The sequence below is a fragment of the Cyprinus carpio genome, chromosome A5, assembly GCF_018340385.1.
Source record: "Cyprinus carpio isolate SPL01 chromosome A5, ASM1834038v1, whole genome shotgun sequence".
In the NCBI taxonomy this organism is placed as follows: domain Eukaryota; kingdom Metazoa; phylum Chordata; class Actinopteri; order Cypriniformes; family Cyprinidae; genus Cyprinus; species Cyprinus carpio.
The window spans coordinates 6,366,917-6,390,136 of NC_056576.1; the positions used below are offsets into that span (position 1 = coordinate 6,366,917).

Consider the following 23,220-nt stretch of genomic DNA (forward strand, 5'->3'; position numbering starts at 1 on the left):
GTAAACTATCCAAAGCATATTCTAGACCCGCAAGACAAGCGTGACGCAGAGCGAGCAGCATAATGGAGCATTCCGGGCACAGGTCAGTCAGTGCCTTTCTAAGATGATCCATACCCAGACAAGCAGGACATTGGCAATGTCCATCCATGATATCCATTACATTGGGGCATGTAGAACATTGAAGTGGATCCATGTTAAATCAATACTCACCCTAAAATTTGATAAATACGGCACACGTTATTGATTCACGCCATGATCATATGCTCTCAGCTGAGGCAGCCAGGGCTTCCGAGTATATATCGTCACAGAGGCATTCAAACTTGCTGACATCCAGCAATCCATATCTCACCATCCAGGGCTCTAGAGTGCGACCAATTTGGTCCAATCGTGCGACTAAAAAAAATCAGAGGTCGCACCGGTGCGACCAGCCGTTCGAGGGAAAAAAAAAGTCTCTGCGACTCTGAAAGTCTCCCTGTGGTTCAACAACAGACACTAGAGCCCAGCATTTCAGCCCGAGCCCGACGGACCCCGACTTTTTTATGCCCCTCGAGCCGGGCTTCTGGATAATATTCACGTCATAGTTCAGACGCGGGCCGGGCCTCCCGCCTGTTTGCCGCGCTGGTGGAAACAACACGAGACCGTGCTACCGCCACTGTCAAGAGCGACTCGATGGTGTTTAGTGTCCCGCAGCAGCAACGCAGCTGAACAGTTCTGTGTTCAAATACATGCAATAGCCTCAAGCTTGCCGCAAAGCAGCGGCAAAATTAATTACCATAAATGTGACAGGGGGAAATAGTAAGGAGATATTCAAATTATTTACAAATAAACAAGTGTTTTCTGAGTCTATGTCGCAAGGATGAAGTTGCTGATCCTGATTCGCCATCTCCTCATTACGCGCCTTTAGAGAGAAGCGCATCTTTACGGATTATGATTATAATGAAAGAGTTTTTGTTTTCGATTTGTTTTATTTCGTTATGTAATCATTTAAAGCTTTCTATAGATATATTTATCATGTCTGTTAGGCATGTTTTTACTGAGTGTCGGTTAATTTTTGTACTCCTGTTAAAGAAGAGATGCAGAAAGTGCAACGTTTTGTTGATATTGTGAGTGCACACAAATAAAGACCCTTTGCAGTTACGAATGATGTATAACTCTTACCTTTATGAGCAAAAATGACGGCGTATCTACTAAAAAAAAGGGCAAGTTATCACGATGGCGTCTCCATGTCCTGAAGCGTCTTCGCACAAACTATTGGATATAGCGCACATTTATCTGGGTCTAATGTTTAAACATTGTTATATGCTTGAACTGTTTTATATTTATAGATTTTATTTTAGGCGAGTCGTGATGATTTGAGAAGACTAAATTGATCAAACATAGGCTCACTGTCTAACGCTGCCCGCTTGGTTGTTACTTTTTTTAAAAAAACTAAAACTTATAGCCTATTTAACAAAAAAAAAATTCTCCAAACGTTTTTCTAAATTAACTTAATAAAAAAACAAAATGAAATATAATCACTTTGCTATTACATACAAAGCTGAAATAGTTTAATAGCTGAGACAGTAGTAGAAGCTGTTTAGGGACTGTTTAGCTGTTCAAATCAGACACTAGAGCATCCCTTCATTCAGACACAGTGAAGATCTGATCAGAATCAGTGTAGAGGGGTCAAGTCTGGAAGATTTTGCTGCTAGAGAGAGTGTGGCCAAAGATCAAGAACGCCAAACTACAAGAGTTGGTCATCCGAGGGGTATGTGACTGCAATGGAGGATAGTCCATAAGACATTGAGCCATGAGATGTTCAGTTTGAAGCCCTTAAAACACTTAATTTAGATTTTCTTTTTATTTCATTTGTCTTGAGATGTTTTAAGTGTAAATTTCAGCTCAGTGAAGCACTTTAAGCACCAACATTTTTTCAGTAAGTTACCTTTCTTGTAGAATTGTGCTTAAAATAAAGAACTTTATGTTGACCAGATTGTTAGTTAATCATCTACAGTACAAGTCAATATTGCCTATATGGACAGCGATTTAAAAAAAAAATAAAAAAAAATGCAGTGTTAAATGCGATGCGGTCGAAAATTTGGGTGAATCTATCCAGTGAAACCAGTGCAAAAAGTTAGTCTAGAGCCCTGCCATCGCCGCGAGATGTGTGTAGGTCCTACAGTCATTATACTAAAGAGATGTAATCAAGACTAAACAGCTCACGATATATCCTGAAGATCTCTTATCATCGCATTTGATTAAACAAGCGAGAATGAGAAAGACATTGAGATGACGTGCTAAGGGGTAATTTTAGTTCAAGGCGCGTCACGGGTCACGAGGTGACAACTTTGTCATTCGATTCTCGGTCAAGCGTGAGCGCGGGGATTTTTTCACTAGTGCTTTCAGCACTGCCTCTGGCGGTCTGGAGCGAAAGGAAATAGAACAGTTCTGCTGAATGTTGCGGTCCTGATCACCCTGTCAGATTTCTGATAATGACCTCCTGACTCCTTACATATTCTTTTAGGGAGCCTATGCTAAAACTTTCTCCAAGTATGACATCCAGGGTGAAGTATCCCTACTGCGTTCAGGGTTTAGTTTCCCCTGGCAACCGTCAAAGCCCATTCAGAAACTCACAACCACAGCCAGCCGGCCCACATTCCAAGTGGTTTGCTGTTGCCATGACGATGGTCCCTTGGAGATGAGTATTGTGGGAAGGATGAGAAAAAAGTGCTCTGTTGCCAAGTATGACCCCTGGGATAAAAAATTCAAACATCAGTTCTGCTGTAAATATCTCCATTGTCAATGTCAAATTGCGATTTCATATTATCATGTGTCATACCATCATCCATCTGGTTTTCAGTGCGCAATATGCGGGTTTGTATTTGGTGTTAGTAAATGTTTAGGGGATTTTTTTCTGGATCGGTCCAGCTAATATGCATGCACATTCTGAACTTGACCTGTAAAGTTAACTCTTGCTTCTGACTAGTGAAAAATACTGCAGATGACAGTGCTTCAGTTTCCTGCTCTCATCAGAGTGAAACTCACATGCGTGAAGCAGGATGTAGATGTAGAGCAGTGATATTAAAGCAGCACAAACTTGCACACTGCAGTTACAGTAGTTACCAGGCCAACATTTTGAATTTTCATTTAAATTTTAGAATGTTAAAACACAAACTGCGCAAGTTTTCAAAGAGTTTTGTATTGTTACAAAGTAATGTGTGTAAATGTTATGGGTAGCTGGGTTTTATCTGCATTATGATATCCCATTTTTTTGTCAAGAAATTGACGTAATTTGGCATCTTCCTTCAGACTTTTAATGTATTTTTGTACCCTCGCTCAAACTCAGTACATTGTGTGCTTTCAAGTTTTACTACCTTTTTGACAAAAGGCACATGCACAGGCATTTTTCTCTCTTTTCTCTAGTCATGTAGGACAAATACTGCATCCCAATTTTCATACTATCCGTCCTAAATAGTATTCAAAATTAGAATTAGTTTGTCCCAAATCGTAGTATGTTGAAATTAGTATTCCAGTCGTACTCGGATTGTTTACTGCTTCCGGTAGAAATTCAAAGTGCAGATCTGTGAATACTCTAACAGCTAATATTACCTACAGCACACTGCGTGGTGGACAAGGATTCGATTAGAACTACAAACACCCATGAAAAGTGTTAAAAAACTACAAACATGGCAGATATGCAAGACTCTAGGTTGTGCAAATTCTTTGGTTTTCCAGCATCTTTTGCTTATATGAATCCTTTCCAGCAGTGACTATATGATTTTAAGATCCATCTTTTCACACTGACAACAACTGAGGGACTCATACTGCAACTATTACAAAAGGTTCAAACATTCTCTGATGCTCCAGAAGCTTTGAACAGGATAAGGATGTGTAAAAAAAAATATATATTATCATGTTTAATGTCCTTTTTTTATTTTTTTTAGTACTGCCTTTCAGAAGCTACAGGAAATATTTGCATGTTTCAAAAAAATTTCACCACCCGCTCTTAATTTTATAATATTTTATAATTGTCTATGACTCTGTCCACCACCTTGGATAAAATTTTTCACTGAGCTCATTACACTGCATTGTGGGATTACCTTATCCATAAAAATACAGGCCTAAGTTTGATGTTGCTATGGAGTTTGACCAAAAACAGTTCTTAAAAGACTGACAAATATATGCATTTTCCTGTTTGAAAGTTCTCATTATCAAGCTCTGAATAATACAGAAAATGCGCTGTCTTTCTACCTGATAAACTGGTTTTGTAGAGTTACTGTGTTGTGTCTTAAGCCTGTTTTGGGCGATACTTGTTTTTTTTTTTTTTTTTTTTTTTTGAGAGTCGTTTCTGAGTCATTTGAATGTGCAGTTCCACCAAGTATGTTATCTGAATACAAAAGGTTTTTTTTTTTTTTTTTTTTTGCGTGCAGTCTGGATTGAGTCTGTAGTCATGTATGTTTAGAAACACTTCAATATCATATGAGTCATAAGACACTTTTTATGCATGCTGTTCCAACTTTCAGTATTGGTCAAAATGTCTGTATTGTTGAATGCTTGCTGTTGTGTCTGTGAAGATCCTGGAGTGAGTTTAGCGCTGCAGACTGAGCCGTGCTTTAATGGACATGAGAGAGAGATGAAGGATAATTAAAGAGACTGAGGGTGACAAAAAGGCATGTGATTGAAGACAAAGGGGACAACTAACACACAACGGAGGTGAAACTCTCAGTCTTTTATATTGAGATATAACTTTAAGGAACCACCGCTTACTGCTTTGTAACACCTGATCAGGATCCTGTATCAATGACCTGTGTTTTTTTTTTTTTTATATATATATATATATCTTGCTTATCTCCTTTTTACCTCACTGTGACTGGACAGATCAAGTCCGAACACTGAATATGTGTCACTGATGTGCATGTGTCTGCATGTATCTGCTTGACGCCAGAAAGTTATGAAAAAAGTTATGAAAGTGAAGTTATGAAAGTTCAGTTTTATGTTCCTTAACTAATGTAGTGAACAGATTCATAGTAGAAACAGTGTCTCATTACTAACTGGACATTTCTCAGAAGGGGTGTCGATATTTCTTCAGCTCGAATTAATGAATAACAAGTTGTTTTTTACTAAAATGTAATTCAGTAAAAAGTTAAATTTTATGCACTTGAATGTAGTGAAGACAAAGTAAAAGTTCCCCAAAATAAAACTACTCCACTAAAGTACTCAAAAAAAAAGGTACTTAAGTACAGAAACAAAGTAAAAATACTTCATCCACCACTGTAACCAAGTAAACTTGTGATATTTCAAAAAAGTTTATTGTGGTGGAAGTGACTGTTGTGATGTGTAAACATTGATTATAAATAAGTTTTGATATAAACTGATTGATATTACTGAAATATTGATATGGTTTATCTAAATATTTAGATTACCATACTTTCTTAAAAAATAATTAGAAAAGCAGCTAAATAAACCAAGGTTTTTAAATAACAAGTAATAAGTTAAGTAAATAAAGTTTATTAGTAAATAACTGAAGTTTCCAATACAGTTTTAATGTGACCTTCATAAAAAGAGAACAATATAGACGTATAGACAATAGAATAAAAATGCTCTATTAGTTTTAACCAAAATCAGTCCCGAGACTATACTATACTATATTATAATATACTACAATATACATATACATTTACATTTAGTCATTTAGCAGACGCTTTTATCCGAAGTGACTTACAAATGAGGACAATGGAAGCAATCAAAAACAACAAAAAACAATGATATTCAAGTGCTATGACAAGTCTCGGTTAGCTTAATGCAGTACACATAGCAAGGTTTTTTTTTTAAATAATGTAATAAAGAAAACTGATAGAATAGAAAAAGAATAGAGCAAGCTAGTGTTAGAGGTCTTTTTTTGCTTTTGTAATTGTATAATAAATGAAAAGAAAACAGATAGAATACAAAAAGATTAGAAAGCTTGTGTTAGTTTTTTTTTTAAAGAAAATAAGCAGCAAATGAAAAGAGTGGTAGTGTTTTACGAATAGAATTAGAATAGAGATTGCTAGAGTTACAGGGTCAAATAAAGATGGAAGAGATGTGTTTTTAGCTGATTTTTGAAGATGGCTAAGGACTCAGCTGCTCCGATTGAGTTGGGCAGGTCCGTAAAAAAAAAAGTCTGTAAAAGTGACTTTGTGCTTCTTTGGGATGGCACAATCAAGCGACGTTCACTTGCAGAAAGCAAGCTTCTGGACGGCACATAAGTCTGAAGTACTGAATTTAGGTAAAGGGGTGCAGAGCCAGTGGTGGTTTTGTAGGGAAACATCAGTGCGTTGCATTTTATGTGAGCAGCTATTGGTGGCCAGTGCAAATTAATAAACAGAGGTGTGACGTGTATTCTTTTTGGCTCATTAAAAATGTATCTTGCTGCCGCGTTCTGGATTAATTGTAAAGGTTTGATAGAACTGGCTAGAACACCTGCCAAGGGAGCGTTGCAATAGTTTAGCCTGGACAGAACAAGAGCTTGAACAAGGAGTTGTGCAGCATGTTCCGAAAGAAAGGGCCTGATCTTCTTGATGTTGAATAATGCAAATCTGCAGGACCGGACAGTTTTAGCAATGTGGTCTGAGAGAGTTAGCTGATCATCAATCATAACTCCAAGGTTTCTGGCTGTTTTTGAAGGAGTTATGGTTGATGTGCCTAACTGGATGGTGATATTGTGATGAAACGATTGGTTTGCTGGAACCACAAGCAGTTCTGTCTTGGCAAGGTTGAGTTGAAGGTGATGGTCTTTCATCCAGCAAGAAATGTCTGTTAGACAAGCTGAGATGTGAGCAGCTACCGATGGATCATCAGGATGGAATGAGATTGAGTGTTGATAGAGTTGAGTAGAGTTGAGTATCATCAGCATAGCAGTGGTATGAAAAGCCATGTTTCTGAATGACAGAACCTAATGATGCCATGTAGAAGAGAAGTAGTCCAAGAACTGAGCCCTGAGGCACCCCAGTAGTTAGATGTTGCGATTTGGATACCTCACTTCTCCAAGATACTTTGAAGGACCTATCTGAGAGATACAGTAAGACTCAAACCACTGGAGTGCGGTTCCTGAGATGCCCTTTGTCAGTAGGGTTGACAGGAGGATCTGGTGGTTAACCGTGTCAAAAGCAGCAGACAGATCCAGCAAGATAAGTATTGAATTTTTTTGATTCTGCTCTTGCCAGTCTTAGAGCTTCAACAACTGAGAGCAAGGCAGTCTCGGTTGAATGTCCACTTCTGAAACCAGACTGGTTGCGGTCGAGGAGGTTGTTCTGTGTAAGAAGGGCAGAGACTTGGTTGAACACAGCTCGTTCAAGTGTTTTTGCAATGAAAGGAAGAAGGGGAACTGGTCTGTAGTTCTCTAAAAGAGATGGGTTAAGGGTGGGTTTCTTAAGTAGTGGGCTTATATGAGCCTGTCTAAATGTTGAGGGAAAAACACCCGTGTGTAGGGATATTTTAATGATGTGAGTAAGTTCAGGTACAACTGCAGGAGAAATGGCTTGAAGCAGATGAGATGGAATAGGATCAAGTGGACGTATACCATACTATACTATACTACACTATACTATGCACCACATTATACAATACTATACTATACTATACTATACTACACCACACCACACTACACCATACTATATACTGCTCCTACTCTTACTCTTAGTCCTACTCCTACTACTATCACTAATTCACTATTATACTATAGTGGGCTAAGTGTATTTTCTGTATATATTGACCTAAGGATCAGGCAGGTGTTCATGCTCAATATAAACCCCTCAAATGAAGTTCGTTCTTCAAGCCTGTATTGTTCAAAACAAAAAAACTGAGGCTTCCACTCTATTGGAGTGGACTAAGTGAAAGCGGGAGATAAACTCATGTGCATCTCCTTGGAAACACTTAATAGCTTTCACACCCGCTCTCAGTCCAGATGGCGTCTCAAACGGGTGATGTCAGACAGACTGTGAAAGAGAGCTCGACTGCTGCGCTGGTGATCCACTGTAATACTGATGTGTGAGATAGTATTATCACTGACTCATGGGGGATTACAGTGGCTGATATTATAGGAAACGCTTTCAGAGTATAATCAGACAGCTCTGGTGTGATAGAGATGGAGGGTTTGGGATTGTGGTGTTGAAAGGGTTGTGAAAAGGAGAAGAGAGAAATGTGAGCCGTCTCAAATTCAGCTGAATGGTGATTCACCCTGATTGTGTGCTGTCCAGGGTCACACATTGAACATGCAAAGTGACCTCTCAAATGTATTATTTACATATACAGTAGATAAATAACTTTTTGTGATGTAAACATTAAATGGATGTTTGAAACAAAGCTCTTCTGGTGAAGTAACTACAGCAGTACATACAGAGTCATTTGTAGTTGTGAGCTGCCATCTTGTGGTATGGATGAATGTTACAACTATTTTGTTTTCAAATGTGACCGACGAAAGTATTAACATTCTTAAGTTATAACAGTTCAAGCATATTGTTTGTATTTTTATGTGTTTTGTTAGTAGTTTATGTTTAGTATATTATTTATATGTAACATGAACAGCACATCACAGCAATCACTATCAAAACAAAGTATGTTTTTGTTGATAAAATTAAGGCATGACATTTAAATCATTAAATGTTTATTTTGTTTTATAATTCTGTTCAGTGAACAGATTTGATCATGCATTAATACACTACCATTCAAAAATATAGGGTTAGGAAGAGTTTGTTTTTATTGGTTTGCTTTAAAAAAAAAAAAAAAAAAAAAAAACTTTTATTCATCAAGGAGGACGCATTAAATTGATCAAAGGTAAAGACATCAAAGATTCCTGAGAAGAAAATTCATCACTGTTTCCACAAAAATATGATGCAGCACAACTGTTTTGAACATTTATAATAATCAGAAATGTTTCTTGAGCAGATAAGTATATTAGAATGATTTCTGAAGATCATGTGACACTGAAGACTGGAGTAATGATGCTGAAAATACAGCTTTGCGTCACAGAAATAAATTACATAATAGAATATATTCTAATAGAAAAGTTATTTTAAATCCAAATAATATTTCACAAATTTGCTGTTTTAATAGTATTTTTAATCAAATAAGTGCAGCATTGGTGAAACTTTTTAGAAACATTAATAATCATACATTCCCCAATCTTTTCATTGGTTTTTGGGCTCTCCATAATTTAAAAGTTATGTTGTGCTGTCACATCATTATTTTGATAATAAGCCAAAAACAGTGTGGATTTCACATTGAGAAACTTGCTATAAGAAACTCATCTGGCCACTAGAGGTCTTCACAGCTCCTCTGAGTGCTTTGACATTTCAGTAACAGGTCAAATTATACTTTATTTTATGCAGTTCATTAAAGAGGCCATAATCTGGACTTTTTGTATGGTTTATTTTTATAATGCAACTATGCAAGTCAAAAATTCTTGCAATTTAATAGCATAACAAACAGTAAACTAGATTTTCTGTAGAATTGATGAATCGTGGTGAATCGTGTTCATCAGGCTGAAGATGCTGATATGTAAATGTGGGTGGTCATATGTTAATGAGCACATAAGCATGATGATTTCTATAAGCTGTTTTCTTTTCAGTTTAGTTGCTATAAATTCTCTGGTTTGCCTTTTTAAGTGCTTAAGTGAGTCTACACAGAGCATCAAACTTGTTTATTTCAGAGAGGATGCAGTTGATGCTTCACACTCATAGATGCACGTCGTGTTGCGAATTGTTTATATGCAAAAAGTCAGAACATACTGTAGCAACAACCCTGTAGTTCCAATAGATTTATATGAGGTCTACTTGATAAAACTCTCACAGTTGGAGCTGAGATTAAAAAGCTTTCTTTTACAGCAACATGTCCGTTATTGTAAATGCAATTTCCTGATTCTCAGACCAAAAGCAGGGTCATATTGCTAATGTATTAGCTGTTTCAGATGTCCAACTGAGCGTGGAGAACTTTCCCATAACCCATTAAGTGTTTTGATCACTGTGTGAGTGATCTGAGAGGATTTCCATTGTAAAACTTGCATTCTTTCCTATTTGTTGCGCTCTTTCCCGGCCCGGCGGCTCATCGGTCAGTTAGGTATGCAGGGACTTCCTCTGGCCATCTGGGAAAGAGCAAACCGAGTCCCCGTGGAGTTCCTGAGACATTTAGCATCAGTTTTTCCTATGAACAGACACATGCATAGGCCACCTGTCAACGGACTGAACCCACTTCTGTAACACCATTGCAGCTGCAGCTGAGTCAGTCTCCCGATAAGCTAATGATATTTATACAGTATGTATCTTAATATTTTGATGTCACTCTTTGTCTGTCTTCAGGTATGGATGATTTGTCATATGTGGGGTCTGGCTGAGGGCCACTGTTGCCCGGGCGTCTGCACCCCATTGGCTGATTCACCAGCATGTACCGTAGAAACGGCCTATCGGATGGCACCAGCATTAGCTCCGCCTCCTCTGAGGTAACTGCTCCTCCTTTCTAAAAAAAAAAATTTGATATTTGAAAATTATTTACTGACAAATAATGATTTACTCATTACCTTTAATCAAGGGGTCATCTTTGGAAATAAAATGTCCTTATTTCAGCAGATTTTTTTTAAAGTGTAGGAACTGTGATTATTCTTAAAGTTAACTAAAACCATAAAAATCATTTTCATTACTTGAAATAATAAATATTTTCTGAATAAGACAACTTATTATATTTCAGCTAGTTGCCAAAGCACCATTTCACATTTTCATTGGGGCTGTGCGATATGAACAAAAAAAACCTATCACGATTTTTGGATCAATTATGTGATTTTGATTTTAATCACGATTTTGACACACACAGACATGCTTTACAGTCATAAATGCATTCAGTATAAATTTGAAACATATTTCTAAGAGAAAACAAATGAGAGCTTTATCAAAAAGTTGTAACATGCCTCTAGAACAGACATAAGTCAAAATAATCACTAAGTAAAGATGTCAAACAAAATGTCTAGACATATGGCAAAATAAATAAATAAATAAAATAAAATAAAATAAAACCTGTGTCCAGGGTTTTTTTTTTTTTTTTCGCTCGCATTCAGATTTCCTTTGTTTTGTCCCAAAACCAGACACGCGTGCTCAGATACACGCTGCTCTCGCCCGGAAAGAGTGCGCGCAATTAAAACGTGTCTCCTCTCACTCACTCACAACTCTCTCTATGCTCATGAGCTAGATATTCATTCCTTCATTCGCAACTTTCGATTTCTAACCTTTTCTGTTCACATCTTTTACCGCGTGCAGTGTGAAGCTCTGATCCATTAACATGGGCTCGGAAAAAATACGCATTACAGAGTGTGTGAACTTGGAGTTAGGCATATGCCCAGTCTGTTCTGTTCTCGCGCTCCACTTAGGTGCGCTGCATTCTGATTCTGTTCTCTGGTTTGTCTGGATCGGATAGCATACTGTGGGAGGTCGGGACCGCGGAAAATCCTGCTATAAAGCGATTTAGAAATTGTGCGCGCTCAAATCGTGATTTTATTATGTTTTCGATTAATCGCACAGCCCTAATTTTCATTTAGTTTAACTTTATGCTAAAATAAAACTGCAGTAAAAGAGAATAAAAGCTATATAGACATTTTCTTTATTAACTCTTTCCCTGCCAGCGTTTTTGAAAAAAGTTGCCAACCACCGCCAGCAATTTTGATGATTTTCACTAAAATTTGATGGCCTACAGTATATTTTGCTGTGTGAATATTTGAACATGCAATACACCAAAATAAAGATCAAAGGCTCTACTTTAAATAAATAAATAAATAAATAAATCTGTTTTATTCTAGCTTAAGGCTTTCTTTTTTTTTTTAATCAACACTTGAATATAGGTAGGTTTCCTAAAAATGTCTAATTTTGAGCAAAAAGGTGAGAAAATCACATTTTTATCAAAAACTACATCGTGATAATATTCAGTACGATTATCAAAGCATAAATCCAGTAAATCACTTCCATCAACACCTCCAAAGCTTGCACAGACATATACCACTTCCTGGATCAACATTTTACTCCGTAACATTATGCAGTTTTCATTTATTTGATGTCTGATGCTGATGATTGCATTATTTATCATATGCATGTTTACATAAGAGATCGCTAGTTTTTCCATCCTGTACATGTGTGTTTTTGTTCGGGAGGTTTTGTACTCGTTCAGAAGATGTGTAATAGCGCCCCTGAGAGTATAACAGTGAAAACACGAAAAGCCGTAAAAACTCGTCAATGGCGGGGAAGTGTTGTCTTATAAATTATGAGATAACTCGTCAATGATGGGGGGAAAAAAGAAACTTTTTTTTTTTTCAAAAACATACAGTATAACATTACTAAAACTTTAACTAAAATGAAGAAAGAAAAAACTATAAAACAACTTATTTGAAATAATAAACTACACTATAGTATGATGATGCGGAAATCTACTACTCATTTTTACGGGAAATTATACTCTATATGCTTACACATACAATCAATAAAAAATCCTTATGTGTTAAAATAATTTAATGCAAATAAATTACTGAAGCACACAAAATCGTGTCATAAATGTTATTTACGTCACACTGTAGATGATTTTGGGATTCGGGAGAAGAAGTTTATCACACTGAGCATACTATGGCAAAAGCACCTGTAACCCTGATAGGCGGAAATTTCTATTTTCTATCCATATATATATATATATATATATATATCGAATATATAATCTATCTAGTAATATATATCTCTAACATAGCACTCTGTATTCTTTGTCTATTATCTACTTGTTTTCCTTTTTATTTATTGTAAAAAAAAAAAATTTTACTGTTATTTTAAAATGCGTTGGTATGAGTGATGTTTGTCTAAGTGCTTACATATTATTGCCCTTTTGTTAGTTTGATTGCTTCTATTGCTTTGGATAAAAGCATCTGCTTAATGACTAAATGTAAATGCAAAAGAATTCAAAATGGATTATATTTACAAAATGCATTTAAGTTGATCACTGAAAAATTGAAAATCTTTTTAATTGTAACTTTGTCAATTTAAATGAAGGTTAAAGGCAGTTAACAAACCACAGATCTTTTGATTTTATTATATTTTACAAAACGTCCCAACTTTTCTGGAATTGGGGTTGTAGTTAGGGTGATTAAACGTTATAAAAAAAGCTTGATTCTATTGAAAACCCTAATAATATAATTTACTATTTATGTATGTGTGTGTATTTATAGTAATATCTACCATCACATTGCTTTTTAGTCATAACATAAAAATAATGATTGTTTTTGCCAAAATGTATATATTCTATATAATTGTATAATATAATATAATGTAACCTGCCATAAAAAAAAAATGGAGCATCTCTGAAATCTTAGGAAAATGGACGGATTTCAGTCTTGCCAGAACGTAAGAATGGTCTCAACACACACAGGGGGAAAACACTGTGTACTTGCTGTTCTCACTTCTGTCCTCTGCAGGCTGGCTGTTCTCTGATGGACAGTTTATGGGTTTGCAGTGGAGCACTGCATTGCTCTAATGAGTGTTTGACCCTGAATGACAGGCGGTGGGAATGACCCTCCCGGCGCGCTCCTCATTTCCACTGCCAGCCCTTTCCTCAGCTCTGTTCACCTCTCGTTACCCGACTCACAGCCACACCTCTGTATTCTACAAACTGATACATTCCTCCACTTACAGAAGGACTGTGGTGATAGCGTGGTATCAGAATATTAATGCTGTTGTTTAAATACAAGTTTGGGTTTGGTAAGATTGTGTAATGTTTTTGAAAGAAGTCTCTTCTGCTCATCAAGGCTGCATTTATATGATCAAAAACACAGTAAAAATAATAATATTTTAAAATAATATTACAATTTCAAATAACTGTTTTCTATTTGAATAAATGTAAAAATGCAATTTGTTCTTGTTATGTAAAGCTGAATTTTCAGCATCATTACTCCGGTCTTCAGTGTCACATGATCCTTCAGAAATCATTCTAATATACTGATTTGATGCTCCAGAAACGTTGTGCTGTATTTTTGTGGAAATTTGACTTCTTTGGTGAATAGAAAGTTCAATTAAAGCATTTATTTGAAACACAAATGTTTTTACTGTCACTTTTGATCAATTTAATGCATTTGTGCTGAATAAAAGAATAATTTCATATAAAGTTTTTTTTTTTTTCAGTATTGTAACATAATGCTGAATTATTGACTTAAAATGAGCTTGATGGGTTCTGTAACTGTATGGTTTTCCATTGTGCATTTTTATGGTAATAAATTGTAATTGTAAGGCTCATCTCTTTTTTTAAATTAAAACACCATGTTTTTAGTCATTCATTGATTGACTTAAAATATTCTGTAACTTTAAAGTCCAGTAAAACCCATAATAGTGTCCAAACCTCAGTTTTCCATTGTGCATTTTTATGGTTATACTGTGGTACTTTTTATTTTTTTGTAAGGCTCTTTTTATTTTGTTTTTGGACATTTACACATCCAATGCATAAAATCATAAGACATTTGCCTGTACGCTCTCAGACGTGTCCTCATGCAGATACTGTTATCATCAGATCAAAGATAGTTTCAATCAGGCTCCAGGACCGTTTTCATGTTTTTTTCCAGCATTGGTAGTCGTCCTGTGAGAAACATATACCACGTCTGCCATGAGAACCTCACGCTGACCCGACAACTTCACTTTTCCATGGAAAGAACTGTGCTGATTTTTTTAATGATTGGTTCAGCTGTGGCTGATGCTCAATACATGAGGGCCACACAAGAATGACTGAGGGATAATATACAGTCATCATAACAAATTAAACCCCAAACAACACAATAAAGTCATAAACTTTAATTAGTTTATGAATAGTCGTCCCTTCCTCTCTTCTCTCTAATTGTTCTTGCGTTTATTGCATTCTTGCATCTGTAATAATTCATGCTTGACATGCTGGTATCTTCATATCGTTCCTTTCTCATATTCAGGGAAGTGACAGCTCTGTGTCTGTGGATGGCCCGAGCGCTGACTACGCAAAGAGCTACGATGCTGTCGTGTTTGATGTGCTGAAAGTGACACCAGAGGAGTTCGCAGTGAGTAAGACTGTCAGCGTTGAAACTGATGTGTTCTCTGGTGGAAAACTGAGACAGGCTTTCTGAGACCTCGTTTGTCTTTTTCTGTAATGATGCAGTCTTATTAGTAGCAGTCCTTGTCATTCGGGACCTTTCCGTTTGGAAACAGCAGCTCTGGTCCAAACCGAGTGGGCAGCCTTGCTGTCTAGAGCTTGTGTAAGCAGCATCCTGACTGACATGGAGCCTCATAATCTCTCGATAGTGAGCGGCTCCTCGCACCACATCCCTGTGGACACAGTGAAAGGAAAATTCTATAGAAGTCGTTACTCACTGTGGTGTTCTATGGAGTTTGATGTTGCTAAGGGAACATGTTTTAACCAGTCTTAGCTGATCTTCCGGCCTGGTCAAGCTGGTCTGTCGGCTGGTTTTATAAGGGTTTTGGGCACTTTACAGCCGGTTAAAACAAGTGAAGACAAGTTTAAAGAGCTACGGCCAGTGATCCAGTTTAGATGGCTTAGGCTTGTTTTCTTCTTTTTCTTCTTGCATAATTATGTTTGAAATGTTTATTATTATTATTATTATTATTATTATTATTATTATTATTATTATTATTATTATGAATTTCAAACAAATAAAAAAATGTATTCTTTTCTTTGTTTTTAATACATTTTTGTATTTTTTTTGTGTGTATTATCTGAAGCAAAGACCAATGAACCTGTTAAGATGGGTTAATTTTTTTTTCTCTTTTTTTTTTGCAGCAGAAATATTGTATAAATATTATTTATGTGTGTGTGTGTATATATATATATATATATATATATATATATATATATATATATATATATATAATATGTATATATGTATATGTGTATATATATGTGTGTGTGTGTGTATTTGTGTATGTGATGCAATGATAATTTATTATTATTATTCTTTTCAAAATCATGTATTCCTTTTCTTTTTATTTGATTTTAATACATTTTAGTATATTTTATTATTATATACATGCATACATACATACATACACATATATATACAGTATATATATATATATATATACACACACACACACACACACACACACACACACACACACACACACACACACATGCTCACATTTTTTATATAAACAACAAATATATATATATCTTGGCCAGGGGACTACAGATGAAAAATAACCTTTTGGCTAATTCTGGCTTTTTTAACCATGTTTGTTCATGTGTTTTATGAAATTGCACTGTCCCCTTTTAAATAATCCATTAAATCAAATCAAATCATATATATATATATATAATGTGTATTTATTTATAAAGAACAGTCTTTGGATCTGGAGTGCCCTTATGACACCTTAAAATGCTGTAGGCAGCTCACAGAATTTGGAACAGAGCTGATGATATATAATGCTTAATAACTTCTCAGAATAATTTACTGAATGCTATGGTGATTTACAATAGGACCTGATTGTGGGATTTGAGACTATTACTCAATTCACTTGCATCAAGGTCTTATTTAGATTTGTAAGGAACTGTTGAAGAACCCCGTTGAACCGAGTTCCTTCATTGTGGTGATTTTTATATTTAATTGTTTTCATTCATTTTGTCCTTGCCCACAATGTACGCCATAACTCAATGCTGGAAAATGAGCTCATGTCTGTGATTACTCACTCTCATTTTGAGTGATAAAAACATGATTTTATTTTTGTCTTTGCTTCTCAGAGCCAAATAACCCTGATGGACGCCCCTGTGTTTAAGGCCATACAGCCAGAGGTAAGGCACAGGTCACATTATTTTGAGCCTTGCAGACTAGAGAAAACACTTCATGTCATTACACTGTTGCATTATAGCCATTTTTGGTTGCAGTCCTGGATGATGATTTGTCACGTTTCCAGAAACTTTAAAATACACTGTATTATCCTACTATTTATAACATATTCTATAATCCCAATCTTCATATTTTATAATCCCCGTATTATTCATTTAACATGGAAATTTTAATGCAGGCAGTGTAAACATTTTATCTGCATGGACACATGTACGCTTTAAGCAGGATTACTTCACTGTCCCAGATGAGAGGAGCGTGTATTTCCCTCCATGTTAATGATATAATGGATGAATAAATCTACTTCTTTCATTATTTATGCTACTATCTTGATCCCTGCACTAATACCTAACAGCCATTGTTTTGATTGAGGAAAAGCAGGCGGTAAAATACACACCCGAGCGTGTGTTTAGACTGTCAGTTGCGCCGCAGTGGAAGCGCAGACTTTGTGAATTAAACGCCTTGGCAGAATATTCTAACAGTCTGGGAGTTTCTCATTAGGGATGTTTATAAGCTGTTTGGAGAAGAGAATAACATTTGGGTATCAGTTGGTTATCTTTGCCACAGTGATGGTGACAGCAGAGAGAAGGAGGTCAAATTTTTCCTCGGATCATGATGTAAAACTGTTGGAAAACATGCCGCTGGCTGGCTTACTGCGCTTGATGGATGAGATCACCTGTGACCTGCTTTCATTAGTTTTACCAGCTCCCCTTTCACTAATACTCCCTTCAGACGGGTTATGAAGCACCTAAATGATGCACTGCTGTACATGCAATGTTTTAGACTGTTTAGTTGTGTCTGAAAACTTCTTCTAGTTATTCAATTTAACCCTATAAAGCCTGCTGTATCATATTTGTTACACAAATTTCTAATGCTTCTAAATGATAAACATGATCAAAACTTTGCTGAAAAACCTGCTTTTCACAATCTACTACATGCCCTCTGTCATCTGAACTGATGGTTTATACTTTTTAGCAAGTATAAAGTAAGTATAGTGCCCTCCATAAGTATTGGAACAGTATAGACAAAATTGTTCTGTTCGCTGTGGAGTCAAGAAATCTGTAAATATGATTAAAAGATGAATATGAGACAAAACTACAGAATGTCACATTTTATTATTGAGTGATTCAACACAAAGATGTTTTACCAGCTACCAGGTGAGAAAAACATCAGTAGTTGATGACAATATGACAAATCATAAAAGCTGTGAAAATGAACCCTAAAATACATGTTTGTGAAATCACCAACAACCTCCAGAAAGCTGGGCTGATGCTCTGTCAATTTACAGTCCGCAGGAGAATTTGACACAGAATTACAGAAGCTACACAGCAAGATGCAAACCTCTGATCAGCACCAAAAATAGAAAGGCAAGATTCTTCACACATTGTGAGCCAGTAGAGTTTTGGAACTGAGTTGATGGACCGATGAGATAAAGATTAACCTTCATCTAAGTGATTGGAAAGCAATAGTGTGGAGAAAAAAGGGAACTGCAAATCATCCTAAGCACACAAGCTCATCTGTAAAGCTTGGTGGAGGTGGTGTCATGGCATGGGCATCCGTGGCTGTCTCTAGAACAGGACCTCTTCATTTTAATGATGACTTAATGTATGATGGCAGTAACAGAATGAATTTGGAAGGGGACAAAATCATCTTGGCTACCAATATTCAAGAAAATGTCACCAAACTCATCAGAAAGCACTTCATATTGGATCAGGACAATGACCCAAAACACCCTGCCAGTTCAGTCAAGGGCTTTATCAGGGCAAGGAAATGTAAAGTCTTAGATTGCTCAAATCAATCTCCAGATTTAAATCTGACTGAACATTAATTTCACAAGCTGAAGAGAGACTAAAGACAGAAACTCCCTCAAAACAGCAACAGTTGGAATTGGCTGTATTTAAAGGCTGGAGAAAAGCCTTTCAAAGCTTAAGACCAAGAGTCTGGTGATGTCTGTGTGTTGCAGACTCACTGCTCTGATTGCATGCAAGGGATCTGCAACTAAATATTAGATTTTAATCTTTTACATCTGCCTTAAATTCAGCTGTTCCAATACTTATACTCACATCAAATAGTGGGATGAACTCTAAAAGTGCTGTCCTTTTTATTTGGTAAAACATGTATGTGTCTAAAGACCTACTAATAAAATGTGACATTCTGTAGTTTTGCCGCATATTCATCTTTTAATCATATTTGCAAATGTTTTGACTCCACACCCGAGAAAGCAATTTTGTCTTTACCGTTCCAATACTTATGGAGGGCACTATATATATATATATATATATATATATATATATATATATATATATATATATATATATATATATATATATATACATACATACATACATACATACATACATACATACATATATATATGCAGATAATAAAAGTATATGCTCTACTGTTATAAAGATATCATTGATTTACATTACAAGCATCAGAATTTCACCAAATTTTTTGCTACTCAAAAAAAAAACATACATATGCAATTTTTTTTAAAAGATTTTTTACATTAAATTTTGTCATTTTATTTATTTATTTATTCTTTTCAGACCTGCATGATGATTGGTCACATTTCCAGTCGCGTTGATGTGCACTCTCTTTTTCTGCTATTTCTTTGAATTCTGCGTCCTCCAGTTAAAATTAAAATTGCAATGCAGACCTTGTAAACATTTTGTGTGCATGGACACATGTATGCTTTGAAACCTTTTTTTAAAAAAAAAGATTTTCAGACTACTGTTTGATATGTCAGGCTTTACATGGTTAATTATTGTTCTATAGAGTGGGGGAACTATGACGTCACTCTGTAGGCGGATCGGCTGTTAGCATGACACTGGTTCCCTCAACAAAAAGCCTAAAGAATTTTTCACAGGCTTTTGGATTATCGCAAAAAATAAGCTCTGTGTTCAACCATAGTTCATGAAACTTACACATTTTCTCCATCAAGATAATCTTCACAAGATAATATAACTTTGATGAATTTTGAAGCCTAAATAAAAGCGTCAGAACTTAAAAGCTAAACTTAGGCTTTAAATGAACTACAGCACAACGGTCGCTCGCCTTCAACGTCACCACATCCACGCTTCCCACAACTTTATCAAACTTATTTTTAACGTGTTCAGTGAAAAGAATTTACTCTGAATATGAATTTTAATCCACACTACGTGAACCTTTTCATATGAACTGGAATAAATACAAAACTAGAGCCAAACTAAAACTGAAATGAGACCTAAATGATAAATAGTATAGTGAATAAATGAAATGATCATCATTTTTGGATATGGTAAGATTAAACTTATTTTAGTTAATGTAGTACATTTTTTCTTTTTTGGGGTGGGTAAGTTACACAAAATGTTATTTTATCTGTGCTTTTAGAAAATCCCCAATCTATTTGCTCCGTAACAGCTTCTTGTGGCCGTAAACATTTAAATTTAACGTGGTTTTAAGCACTATGCATTGTTAAAGTTTTACTTTCACCGTGACTAAGCCGTTAAATGTGGTGTTAACATGGAATAATCATAATATGAGTTTACCTTACGAACTCATAGTCTCTGCATCAGTAGGAAAGCGATAAAACGAGCATCTTCCATCTGAAGACTTGTGTTGCATTTCCAGGCAAAACAAAAAAAGACATTGTTGACCAGCAATATAAAATGCAGGGAAACTATTAATTGGTTATTCTACAATTTATTGTATTACAAATTATATTACGACTGGAAATACTGTAAATTGATAAACTGTTCGGCGTGATGATGTTTAATGTCTCCGACAGCGCCTGTAGTCCCATTTAGCAACTTGTTAGCAACCATATTTTTTTAAGAAACATAACAGTTTAAAAAAAATCATGAGTGGGGTGTAACTTGTGTGTTTTATGTTGTAAAATAAAACGTGAAAGTATCTTGAGCTGTGTGAACCACGGACCTTATTTTAGGGATTTTGTTTAAAAAAAACCCATTGACTCTGGGACGATGGAACTGGAAGTGCTAAAATGCTAACTCGCTTCCAGGTTTTTGACATCATAGTGCCACCACTCTATTGCATAAAATGCATTTGTAAATACAGCGCTGCTCTAAACCCTGAGGGAACACACAGGATGACGTTTTACATGAGAAGAACATGCACATGTGAAGCCGATCCCCCTGACCCTTCATGTTTAGCACATCCTGTAACTCAAACATTTAAGTTACACAAATAAATGCAAGGGCTTCGTTTCGGTCTGTAAAGTATCAGACGGAAACAAGTCGGAGGTTTTTTGTTCCACGTCCACAAAAACGTGTGCAATCTTAGACGAGGTCTGTGTGTGATTTAGGTATTAACATATTGCGCAAGTTCATTCTTTTTTTTCTTCTTTTTTTTGGAACGGGCCTTTAGGATGCTGTAATGTCTACTTCTCTGTGTATGTTTGTAATCAAATTTTCAGACGTTCAGTCTTTTGGATGTTTGAAAGTGTGAAAGAGAAATATCTTTCCTTGCAGTATCGAACAGACAGTATATGACATCTGCATGTGTATATATGCATCAAATACTACAGTCTTATAGTTGCAAGTGAGCAATAGTTGCATGGATCTGATTGGATGTGTTTGCTGAGGTCAGTCAGCTACATCTGGAGTCCAAACTAAAGAATTGAGGCGGATTACCTCTGCGCTGTGTTTATAGCTAAACATAAACGCACTTTGTCATTTCTCTTTTGAATGGCAGAGAATTATGATGCCTAGCAGAGAGTTTGTAAACCGACCCAGTCCAGATTTAATCTGTCTGTCAGCGGGCCACGGATGCAAGCTTTCATTAGTCTAAGTTCAGCGTCTGCGTCTTTAATACATTCAGGCTTTGAAGTGAATAGAATGTTTCGGATTATGATGTGTAATTCAGTTTATAAAAACAATAAAATGTTTTGACTGAAATAGAAGTCTGTGGGGGAATCATTTGCCCAATACAAACACATCTTAAACCAGCCTAAGATTGTTTGCTGAAACTAAAACTGAAATGAAATAAAATATATGTATTAGATAAAAAATAAATAAATGATGAAAAAAACAATGACATTTTGAAATGTTGCCTTGTTGAAGTACTAAAATTACTAAAACAAAAACTGACACAGAAAAAATTAATTTACATATATTATATTATTATATATATATATATATATATATATATATATATAGATATATATATATATATATATATATATATATATATATATATATATATATACATATATACATACATAATTTTTGTATTTTTCATTTTAAGTTTTAATAATTTAGTTTTTGTTGTTTTTATTTTGGCTTATTTTAGTACGTCAATTTAAATTTAATGAAAATGAGAAATGTTGCTTTGACAACTAGCTGATATATATATATTTAACGTGTATTATATTAGTGTGAAAACACTCTTTAAACAAAAAAAACACTAGATTTTCCTTTTTTCCATTCTTAATTCTGCAAGGACTCCTCTTGATTACTGCATTTTTGTGGGCGTTTAACTGTACTTAGAGTTCATTAATCTGGTTAATGGAAACTAGATTAACAAAGCACTGGAAAAACACCCAAACAGCAGTTTTGGCAGGAAGAACGAGTTACGTAAAACTAAGGAACTCTCTGTCATGTCTGAAACCACTGGATGCATGTTATCCTCCATCGCTGTGAATCAGAGCCGGTTTGTCCATGTTTTTTTAGAGTCTGCTGTGGTGGGTTAGATAGTATCACATTATTAATTTTCATTATGTTACTCAGCGTTATCTTGATAGTTTTGATGATTGTCCTGAATTCAGATGTAAAAGCTTTCGGGTTTGCCACTTTTAAATCGCCCTTAATTCCTTTCCTGACATTTTAACGCCGTTCCTCAGAGCTGCGTGACCTCTGGCCCTCCCGAAAGCAGACTTCCCGCTAATGCAAAGGAAAGAGGTAACCACCTCCAGCTGTGTCTGCTTTTGCCATCTTTGCCTCTTCTTTTACTTGTGTTAGGTCTTGGCTGAAGCGAGTAATCTGTAGGTGTTCGTGGACTGACTCGAAATGAGCTTTCACTGCTAAATCTCGTGCTATTAAGAAGGTTGACGTAAAGTCTGACCGTCTCGCAACCTCTCAAGGTCGCTACTTTCCATGCATATGAGTGAGATGATGAATGAAATTACCTTAGTAAATGAACCATTAGTTCAAAAATGTAGTTTGTACTGTAATTGCAGAAAATCATGACTTGCCTTCAGTAGTGATGGTAACTGCCTTAAACAAAAGTTTTTTCAACTTCTGAACTATAATCAGTTGCATTCCCCATCTTTACCTACGAATATCTCAAATGCAAATGTAAAATTGTATTAAAAAATGTGGTGAGAGGGATTTGCATTTTATTACATTATTTATTACAAAAATGAAGTCACACTATAA

The 23,220-nt window shown here is 35.7% G+C and overlaps 1 protein-coding gene across 2 annotated transcripts in view; it reads left to right on the forward strand.

Annotated features, from left to right (window-relative positions):
- The window catches only part of LOC109067048 (ras-specific guanine nucleotide-releasing factor RalGPS1-like), a 107,190-nt gene that overhangs the window by 9,995 nt on the left and 73,975 nt on the right, over positions 1-23,220 (forward strand). Inside the window, exons 2-5 of one of the 2 annotated variants that reach the window (XM_042752212.1) lie at positions 4,554-4,692; positions 10,311-10,450; positions 14,939-15,043; positions 16,738-16,788. In XM_042752212.1, coding sequence (XP_042608146.1) covers positions 10,394-10,450; positions 14,939-15,043; positions 16,738-16,788 — 213 coding nt within the window. In that variant the 5' untranslated portion in view covers positions 4,554-4,692; positions 10,311-10,393. The remainder of the gene's footprint in view (positions 1-4,553; positions 4,693-10,310; positions 10,451-14,938; positions 15,044-16,737; positions 16,789-23,220) is intronic. The other variant, XM_042752208.1, reaches the window with a different exon arrangement.